This window comes from Orycteropus afer, unplaced genomic scaffold (assembly GCF_000298275.1).
Source record: "Orycteropus afer afer isolate SDZICR_OR568_19922 unplaced genomic scaffold, OryAfe1.0 scaffold00018, whole genome shotgun sequence".
Taxonomy (NCBI): domain Eukaryota; kingdom Metazoa; phylum Chordata; class Mammalia; order Tubulidentata; family Orycteropodidae; genus Orycteropus; species Orycteropus afer.
The window spans coordinates 9,166,928-9,177,536 of NW_006921605.1; the positions used below are offsets into that span (position 1 = coordinate 9,166,928).

Sequence of the window (10,609 nt, forward strand, 5' to 3'; positions counted from 1 at the left end):
CCATTCTCACTTCCAAGGAGCATTCCAGCTGCACTTCTTCCAGGACAGATCTGTTCATTCTTCTGGCAGTCCATGGCATTTTCAGTATTCTTCACCAACACAACTCAAAGGCGTCAACTCTTCTTTGGTCTTCCTTATTACATTATCCAGCTTTCACATGCAAAAGAGGCGATTAAAAATACCATGGCTTGGGTTAGGGGCACCTTTAGTCTTCAAACAGACATCTTTGCTCTTCAGCACTTTAAAGAGGTCTTTTGCAACAGATTTTCCCAGTGCAATATGATGTCTGATTTCTTGACTGCTGCTTCCATGGGTGTTGACTGTGGAACCAAGTAAGAGAAATCCCTGAGAGCTTCAATCTTTTCTCTGTTTATCATCATATTGCTTATTGGTCCAGTTGTGATAATTTTTATTTTCTTTATGTTGAGGTGTAATCCATACTGAAGACTACAGTCTTTGATCTTCATCAGTAAGTGCTTCAAGTCATTGTCACTTTCAGCAAGCAAGGTCATGCCATCTGTGTATCACAGGTTGTTAATGGTTCTTCCTCCAATCCTAATGCCAAATTCCTCTTCACATAGTCCATCTTCTCAGATTATTTGCTCAGCATACAAATTGAGTAAGTATGGTGAAAGGATATAACCCTGACACACACCCTTACTGATTTTAAACCATCCAGCATCCCCTTGTTAAGATTGAATGACAGCCTCTTGGTCTGTGTACAGATTCCTCAGGAGAACAATTAAGTGTTCTGGAATTCCCATTCTTGGCAATGTTATCCATAATTTATTATGATCCACATAGTCGAATGTCTTTGCACAGTCAATAAAACACAGGTAAACATCTTTCTGGTATTTACTTTCAGATAAGGTCCATCTGACATCAGCAATGATATCCCTTGTTCTGCGTCATCTTCTGAATCCAGCTTGCATTTCTGGAAGTTCTCTGCCAATATACTGCTGCAACCATTTTTGAATTATCTTAAGCAACATTTTACTTGTGTGTGATATTATTGATATTGTTTAATAATTTCCATATTCTGTGGGATCACCTTTCTTTGAAATGGGCACAAATACTGATCTTTTCCAGTCAGTTGACCAGGTAGCTGTCTTCCAAATTTCTTGGCCTAGACAAGTAGGTGCCTCCAGCACTACATCCATTGGTTGAAACATCTCAGTGGGTATTTTGTCAATCCTGGAGCCTCGTTTTTTTCTAATTCCTTCAGTGCAGCTTTATCTTCTTCCTTCAATACCGTTGGTTCCTGATCATATACTACCTCCTGAAATAGCTGAACATCAACCAATTCTTTTTCATACAATGACTCTGTGTATTCCTTCCATCTTCTTTGGATGTTTTCTGCATCGTTCAATATTTTTCCCATAGAAACCTTCAGTATTGCAACTTGAGGCTTGAATTTTTTCTTCAGTTTATTCAGCTTGAGAAATGCTGAGCACATTCTTCCCTCTCAGTTTTCTGCTTCCAGGTCTTCCCACATCTTAATGTAGTATTTTACTTTATCTTGTTGAGCTGCCCTTTGAAATCTTCTGTTCAGTTATTTTATTTCTGCATTTCTTCCATTTTTATGTATATATACACAAACTGAGAAACCAAACTCACTGATGTCGAGTCAGATCCGACTCATAGTGATCTCTCCTGGGGTTTCCAAGGCAGTATCACTACAGAAGTAGATTGCCCAATCTTCCTTCCAAGGAGTGGCTGGTGGGTTTGAACCACCAGCCTCTGGTTAGTAGTCAAATGCCTTAGGCACTATGCCACCAGAGCTACTCTGTATATATACACACATACATGAATATTTATGTGTATGTACATATATGTATATGTATATATGCATACACACATTCATATACAGATAGTGTATATGTGTACAAATATATATTAGAGAGAATATAAAACAAGAAAACCAAACCCACTGCCATCGAGTTGATTCTGACTTACAGCAACCCTCACTGGGTTTCCAAAGCAGTAAATCTTTATGGAAGTAGATTGCCCCGTCTTCCTATATATATATATATACATACATATAGAGAGAAAGACAGTATATATACACACATTAAAAAAAAAAGCTTACTGCCGTCGAGTCAGATCCAACTCACAGCCATCCCTCCTTGGGTTTCCGAGGCAGCATCTCTACAGAAATAGATTGCCCAATCTTCCTTCCAAGTAGTGGCTGATGGGTTTGAACCACCAGCCTTCTGGTTAGCAGTCAAATGCCTTAGACACTACGCCACCAGAACTCCCACGGTGTCACTAGGAGTCAGAATTGACTCAAAGGCAGCAGGTTTGGTTTTTTGGTATTATAGACTAAGGCTCAGAGAGATTGAATGACTTGCCTAGGGTCACACAGTAAGTGGTGGAGCTGGGCTCAGATTCAGGTTTGCTGACTGCAAGACAATGTCCATCTTCCTCACCAAGCTGGCTGTACATCACATCTCCAAACCCCTCTGACCCCTACACACCCTCACACGCACTCTACCACCACTGCCAGCATCCTTAGTTACAGGGTATGAGTCCCTGGCCACTGCTGTCTAGGGTCCCCATCCCAGGAACCTCGGTCTGCTGTATTTCCCGACACGCACTCACTCACACACCCCAGCCTCACTCAGGGAAGCCCAACCTGTTAGAATCCAAGACCAGACATGGAGTCAACCTACAGTGACCCCGACTACCAAGGGCCGTCAAAGCAAACCCTAACAAACACTTCCTAGCACCTGTGTGTACCCTGGGAGTCAGGGTCTTGGGCAAGGGTCTCGGGGTCCACAAATCCAGAGCCGACCCCTGGTGGGTCCATGTGCAAGTCCCCCAGTCCTTTGGAACCTCAGTTCCCTTTGTTGTAACAGCACAGGACAGTGATTCCCATGTAAGCCCCAGTGTGATCAAAATTGGAACTGTCAGCACTGAGCTTAACTGAGCACTGGGCACATAGTAAGCCTGGCAAATGGAGGTCTTGGTGGTATGAGAGTCCATCCTGCAGCGACCCAGAGCCAACCCCTCTTGGACAATAGAATGTACAGAAAGCAGTTCTCTCTTCCTGGCCCTCAAGGGAAGCCCCTTTTCCCTAAGCCTCCTCCTCTTCAGATGCAGCGGGAAAAGGACAAGGGACTCACAAGGCAGAGTAAATGTCTCAGAACCACCACAGGAAGCTGCAGCCCTGCCGCCATCTTGCGCTTTAGACATGGACCTGCAGGAAATGAAGTCCACATTGTTCCCCTACTTCTTCACCTTGTGCGCGTCCTCTGGGTCATGTTCATGGACAGGGAAGGTCCTGTGATACTGTTTTAAGACATCTGCAAAGACACTCTTTTTCCTTTATTTAAGAAAAAAAGATAGTGATTGCAATTGGCCTAAACCAATAAAACAATATTTACTCATATTTTACACTTACTGGGGAACACACCACACAATTAATTCTAACAGCATAATTAATTCAAATTTACATTAATTAAATTAAATTAAAACATTCAACTTGTCTCTTAATCTACTCCAAAGAAGTTGGGCGATTTAATTGCTATGAAACAAGATAACAAAAAGAAGCAGGATATTTAACATACTTATTAAATGCCACTTAGTATTTCTGATTAGTATTTTTAGAGTCTAATTAGTGTCTAATTAACTTGCTATAGGCTATCTTTTCACAATACCAATTAAATTTCAAAACATGCTTTATAAACACGCGGCCATGAAAAGGAGAAGATTGAGCACTGCGACAGGCACGAGTTAATCAGGACACATTGGTGAGGCATTGTCTTAGATCTATAAATACCCACGCTTATTAAAACGCATCGAGTGTTGCTTTTCACCATTAAGTGCTATTTAATCAACTTCAAATAAATGAGGAAGTCTCCAAGACCTGCTGTCATCGTGGAGACAGATGTAGAGTCTGGAAAACAGATGAAGAAGGTGAGAGAGCAGGAGGCAAAAAGGAAGAGGAACGGGAGAGGCAGGCAGCTAACGGGTGGTCTGACTGCAAGGACGACGGTACCGTCTCACTTACTTTGGACGTGTTCTCAGGAGAGACCGGTCCCTGGAGAAAGAACATCATGCTTGGTGGAGGGTCAGTGAAAAAGAGGCGAACTGATGCAGCGGCTGCGACCATGGGCTCAAACAGCAGTGATTGTGAGAATGGTGCAGGACCAGGCAGTGTTTTGTTCCGCTGTACACAGGGTTGCTACAAGTCGGAACCGACGAAACGACACCCAACGGCAACAATGGGGGGTATGTGGGAGACAAAGCGGTGCTGAATTGCTAGGTTCTCTTGCTGATACATTTTAAGATTGAAATCCTCACTTGGGACAACTTATGAAGAAATAATAACAGTTACCCACCAACTGAGGGCAGTAGTGGTCCAGGGGTAGAATTCTCACCTGCCATGTGGAAGACCCAGGTTCGGTTCCCAGCCTGTGCACCGCTAGTGCAGCCACCACCTGTCTGTCCATGGAGGCCTGTGCGTTGCTAGGATTGTTGTTGTCGTTGTTGTTACGTGCCATCGAGCAGGTTTCAGTGCCACTTCCAGACTAAGACGGACTAGGAAGAGAGGTCTGGTGATGTGCTTCTGAACATCAGCCAGCGAGAACCCCGTAGATCACAGGAGTCCAAACGCAGCTGAACGTGGATCATGGGGGAGGTGCAGGACCGCAAAGAGTTTCATTCCATCCTGCATGGGTCATGAGTCAGGGGCCGACTCAGTGGCCCCCAACAACAGCAACAACCCACAAACTAAAATCCCCAGCTCTGTGGGAGGTGACCCTGATATCACTCCAGTCCACATGGAGAAAAGTGTAAGCCCAGGTATTAAATCAGTGACCTCTAGCCCAGAGTTTCCTCTTCCCACTAGCTGTGTGATGTTGTGTAAGTCACTTAGCCTCTCTGAGCCTCATCTCTAACATACAGGCCCAACTGCACATGGTGCAGCCTCATACCTGCTTAGAAGGGCCCATGCTGGTTTAGTGCTCTGTTCTCACCATCTCAAAATTCCTAATAGTGTTTGGACAAAGTCTTCTCATTTTGCACTGAGCCTTGCCAATGATGGAGGAATGACTTCCTTGTGGGGCCGATGTGAGAATCAAGTGAGACAACACATGCTGAGGACTGGCACCGGGCCTCGCACACAAGCTGCTCAGTAAACACAGCAGCACGCCCACGTGGCCTCCCAGGATAGGCCCTCAGTGGCCTCTGGGCAATCCACACTACCAACCTTCCCCTGAGCAGAGGGATCCCAGAGTCCTGGGCATCTGGACACTCTCTGTCCATCGGCCCAGCTGGTGAGAGAGGGGGTGACCACTTCTGGAACATTCTGGCTGCCCTGCCTGAATTGCTGGCCTCTCCCCAGCTCATTGCCTGGGAGCCGGAGCAGGAGGAGGAGGTTACCATGGTGACCGCCCGGCCCAACTTTCAAGACAGCATCCACGTGGGCTTTGTGTCAGGCCTGAAGAAGTTCACTGAGTACTTCACCTCGGTGCTGTGCTTCACCACCCCTGGGGATGGGCCCCGCAGCAGCCCCCAGCTGGTGCGCACCCACGAGGACGGTAGGCGCCACCTTGGCCCCTCTCCCTCTGCCTCCCACCCAGCCACCACCCACCCAGGCAAACAGAGGGCGGTCCTGGTCTCCTCTCCCTCTCAATAGCATGATGCCCCTGGGGCCCTGCAGGCTGTTTGGCTGACGGTGGTCTCCCGCTGGCTCTAACTGGCATTGGGTGGGGTGGGGAATTCTTTTGGGGTACAGTGCCTGGGCCTGTGGGACACCTGAGCTTCAGTGAAATCCTGGACACCTCGCTGAAGGTCAGCTGGCAAGAGCCAGGAGAGAAGAATGGCCTCCTCACAGGTAACATGGCAGGGTTAGCGGCACCGAGGGGCAGGGCTGGGATAGGCCATCTGGTCCTTCCTCTACCCTGGAGCTAGTTCCATTCCAACCCCCCCACCAGGTCACCCCTCTTTCTTAGCACTTGGGGAGGGCTCTCGGCACCTCGGCTCTGTAGCACACCCCAGAGTCTCTGGTCCCAGATCCTCCACCACAAGCCTCAAGTGGCCACCGTGACTGTCAGCTCTCACTCCTATGGTCCCAACCCAAATATGGTGTCCCAGCATGATCTCAGTAGCTCCCACCTCCCTCAGCCCCATTTCTCCCTGCACGCACCTGACTGCCAACCTAGTGTGGACGTCAGGTACTCAAGGCATAGGCCAGAGAAATCCAGGACTGCTGGGGGTCACAGGCAAGCTCAGGCCACAGCTGGGGGGCTCTCAGGTTGGCGGTTTGAATCCACCCAGAGGGTCGTCAGGAGGAAGGCCTGGCAATCTATGCCCAAAAAATCAGCCACTGGAAACGCTGTGGGGCAGTTCCACTCTGACCCACATGGGGGTGCCGTGAGCCACAGTCCACAGCACCGGGTTTGGTTTTGGTTTCTCCGCAGGGTACCGGATCTCCTGGGAGGAGTATAACCGCACCAACACCCGTGTAACCCACTACCTCCCCAACGTGACGCTGGAGTACCGGGTCACAGGCCTCACTGCGCTCACCACCTACACCATTGAGGTGGCCGCCATGACCTCGAAGGGCCAGGGCCAAGTGTCTGCCTCCACCATCTCCTCTGGGGTGCCTCCAGGTAGGTGCCCAGTCTCAGGGCAGGGCTCATGGGCCGTTGCTGCTCTTCTGACCAGGATCCCAACCAAGGAGCCCTTCTCCGTCAGGGACATTGGGCCGGTTCCCAAAAGCTCTCTCCTGCCATTGTGATCCAAGCTCTCTTGGGTCCTTCCCAGAACAAACCATAGTTCCAATGACTTCAGCCCTCTGGGCAAGACTCCATGGGCTCCCTGCTGCTCCCTCCCACCTCTCTCCAAAAAGCACAGGTCCCTGACAACCTTGCCCTTGTCTTGTTCACCCTACCATCCGTTCCCTCCACTCCCCCACCCCACACCAGGTGCCATATTGGGGAACATATCAGTGATTCAGGGGAAGAATACTCACTGTGCCCCACGAAGTCCAAGTTGGGTTCCAGCCAGTGTCAGTGTTGGCTGGGAGGTGGCAGAGCATAGTGGGAACCACCTTAGGCCTGACACAAAGCGCCAGCCGAGGCCTGCTCTCAGCTCTGCTTCTGCCAAGCTCTGTGCCGTGAGCAAGGCAAGTGGCCCTCTATCCCTCAGGTCCCTGTCTGTGTCCGTGGGGAGTCAGACTAGATCACCATGTGGCACCATCCTGAGAAGTAAGACTGTTGCGTGAATCCCACCGTGATACCAAGCTTTAGCCAGCCTGAAGGATAACAACAGTAATAGTGGCAAATGTTTATGCCATGCTCACCAGGCACACAGCTCAGAGCTTTATACATCAACTTGTTTATTCCTCATTATAGCCTGAGGCAGGAGCTCTGGTAGCATAGTGGCTGAGGCACTTGACTGCTAACCAGAAGGCTGGCGGTTCAAACCCACCAGCCACTCCTCGGAAGGAAGATGGGGCAATCTACTTCCATAGTGATATTGCCTCGGAAACCCAAGGAGGGGTCGCTAGGAGTCGGGTCCGACTCGACAGCACATAACAACAACAACAACATAGCCTGAGGCACAGAGAGATTAAGTAACTTCCCCAAAGACATACAGCCTGCAGATGGTGGAGGGGACGCACACCTAGACAGTCCAGCTCTGGAATCCATGCTCTTTTTGTTCATCCTCAGCCCCAAGAACCCCAGGATTCCCTAGTTGGAAAAGAGGGGCTCCCTCTTGCCCTGCCCCTACACCCAGCTTCTCCCAGCCACTGCTAGACAGCAGGATGGGGATGCAGGAAGGACCAGTGCTGTTTGGTTTCCTTCTGAGTCCAGCTCAGTTATGTGCAGCCCTCCTGCTCCCTTGTGGAGCATCTCACTTATATCCAGAACCACCAGGAGAGGAAGCCCCATGTGTTCCCAGCCTCCCCTGGGCCCTGGGGGCCCCTGGCCCCAGGATCTGTCTCAGGCTCCTGGCATGAACGCAGTGCACCGCAAAACACCGGAACAGAGACTGCATCACTGGGCTCACACTTGGCCATGCTTCTCCCGGGAAGTTCCCAGAAGGAAGCGAGCCTTGGAGGGGAAGAGCACGGCCCACAGCCCCCTCCCTGCCCAGGAAGTCCTGCTGGTGCCCAAGATGTTCTCACCCCAAATCCCTTCCCATCTGTTTTCCTTTCCAGAACTCCCGGGGGCCCCCACCAACCTGGGCATTTCCAACATCGGCCCCCGCTCCGTGACCCTGCAGTTCAGACCAGGTTATGACGGGAAAACCTCCATCTCCCGCTGGCTGGTGGAGGCCCAGGTGAGGCTGCCTGCAGGGCCCTGGAGCCTGGCCAAGCAGCCAGCTCCCCAGCCCTGGGCATGCTCTGCTCTTGGGCACAGAGACATCCGTGCCCTTCCCCGGGTGTAAGTTGTCACATGAGCTACCAGGCGGTCAGATGGACCAAAGGGCCCCCAGTCCTCGGTACTCTCCATCACGCCCTCCACTTCCACCTCCTCCACCTCACCTGAACACACGCACACACACACACACACACACACACACACACGCATTCCCTCCTGGGACAGAGGAGTGGCTGGCTGGCATGGAAAACTAACTAGTTGTCTCCGGGAGCCCTTGAAATCAATGGTCCCCAGGTTGGGCTGCACCTGAAGTTACCGGGGGGTTTTTTCAGAAGTCCCACTGCCTGGGCCCCACCCCCGACCCCAAGGTTCTGGTTCTGATCTAACTGATCTGAGGGTCGCCTGGGCCTTAAGAAGCACCTGCAGGATGTTTAGGAGAATCGGTTGGGCTGCTTGTTAAAAACATAAATTCCTGGGTACCACTCCACCGACTCTCTGGTTGCATAGGCCCAAGGAGTGCCCAGGAATGTGTTTATGACAAGCACTCCAACAGGTTCTGACGCAGGAGGTCTCGGATCCCACTTGAAGCAATGATCCCTTTAAGGGCCTAGGAAGATGGTAGCCCCATTGGGTGGTCTCTAGGCGAGCCCTGAGATTTGAACCCAGACGTTTCCTGGGCAGGGCACCCCGATCTCAGCCCACAGCCACACAGGACTAAGGGTCCCTGGCTTTTCCAGGTGGGCGTGGTCGGAGAGGGAGAGGAATGGCAGCTCATCCACCACCTCCCCAACGAGCCCGACGCCCGTTCCATGCAGGTGCCCGACCTCAACCCCTTCACCTACTACAGGTAATGGGGGTGGGGCAAGGGAGGGGAGCATTGGCCAGGGCCTGGGAGGACCACCCAGACCAGAGGGCTCTGGGCACCCCTCACCATCCAGCTCACCTGTTGCCCCCATCCCAGCTTCCGCATGCGCCAGGTGAACATCGTGGGCACCAGCCCACCCAGCCAGCCTTCTCGAAAGATCCAGACCCTCCAGGCGCCACCTGACATGGCCCCGGCCAACGTGACCCTGCGCACAGCCAGCGAGACCAGCCTGTGGCTCCGGTGGATGGTGAGGCTTCCTTGGAGGCAACAGGGAGCGGGTGGCAGGGCATGGCTCCTTGACCCTCATCACCTTGCACAGGTGTCCTCACCTGGGAGCATCCAAGGGGGCTCCCTCTAAGTTCTTATGCCTCCTTTTTCTTTATCCCTTGCCCCTGGCCAGGTGTCTGATACCATTTAACCAAATAACTAAATGCCCCACGTGAGAGGGAGGAGCTAGAAAGCACTGTTTACTGAGACTGCCATGGGCCAGGCATTTTGTATGTGTTATTTCACCTAAGGCCTCCACCCACCCCACCCCCGTACCCCAGAAATCCTGCACTAAAACCAAACCAAACCAGTTGCTGTTGAGTCAGTGCCGACTCTTGGAAACCCCATGTGTGCACAGAACTTATGCTCCACAGCTTTTCAGTGGCTGGGACCCTTTAGAAGCAGATTGCCAGACTTTCTTCCCAGGCACCTCTGGGGGGATGCCAGCTGCCAACCTTTCAGTTAGTAGTCAAGCCCTTAACCATTTGCACCACTCAGACTCCTCAAAGGCCTTGCTGTTATCTAAATTGACAGCTTAGAAAACTGAAGGTCAGAGAGGTTAGGAATTTGCCCTTAGCCACACAGCTCCCAAGTGGTGGGTGTGGGATGCAGACAAAAGTGGTCCCATCGCACGAAGTCAGAGAGTGCAAGCCTGCTTCTGAGCTTGGGGAAGACATAACGGGGTCAGGCAGGAAAGCCAGGAAGGGTCATTAGGCTCTCAGACTCCCCTCCCAGCCAATCCGGGTAGCCTGGCCAAGGTCTTTATCTGCAGCTGACTCTGCACGCAGTAATAATAGCCTATGTTATTGAGAGCGTCCTCTCCTGCCAGACACTGTTCTGAGTGCTATACATGAAGTGAGTCTTCGAATCCTCTCAACCAGCCTCTGAGAGCAGTGTGATCCTGGTCTCCAGCTTAGACGAGGAAACTGAGGCAGAGAGCAATAGAATAACTTATTCAAGGCTACCACCCTCATTAGCAGTGGGGCTGAGATCCCCCTCTCCCAGGGAGCCTGGCCCCACAGCCTTCACCCTGGCATACTGCCCTCTCAGCTTCTGGGGATCAGAAATGAGGGAGCCCATTTCTCTCCAGGCCTCTCCCACCACAGGGTCCCACAAAGCCACAACCCCAAGGAGCGCTTGGAGC

The 10,609-nt window shown here is 51.2% G+C and overlaps 1 protein-coding gene across 1 annotated transcript in view; it reads left to right on the forward strand.

Annotated features, from left to right (window-relative positions):
- SDK2 (sidekick cell adhesion molecule 2) overlaps positions 1 to 10,609 on the forward strand; it is a 199,388-nt gene that overhangs the window by 131,157 nt on the left and 57,622 nt on the right. The window contains 6 exon segments of the mRNA XM_007959888.1: positions 5,348 to 5,543; positions 5,741 to 5,839; positions 6,426 to 6,617; positions 8,171 to 8,292; positions 9,071 to 9,180; positions 9,295 to 9,445. Coding sequence (XP_007958079.1) covers positions 5,348 to 5,543; positions 5,741 to 5,839; positions 6,426 to 6,617; positions 8,171 to 8,292; positions 9,071 to 9,180; positions 9,295 to 9,445 — 870 coding nt within the window.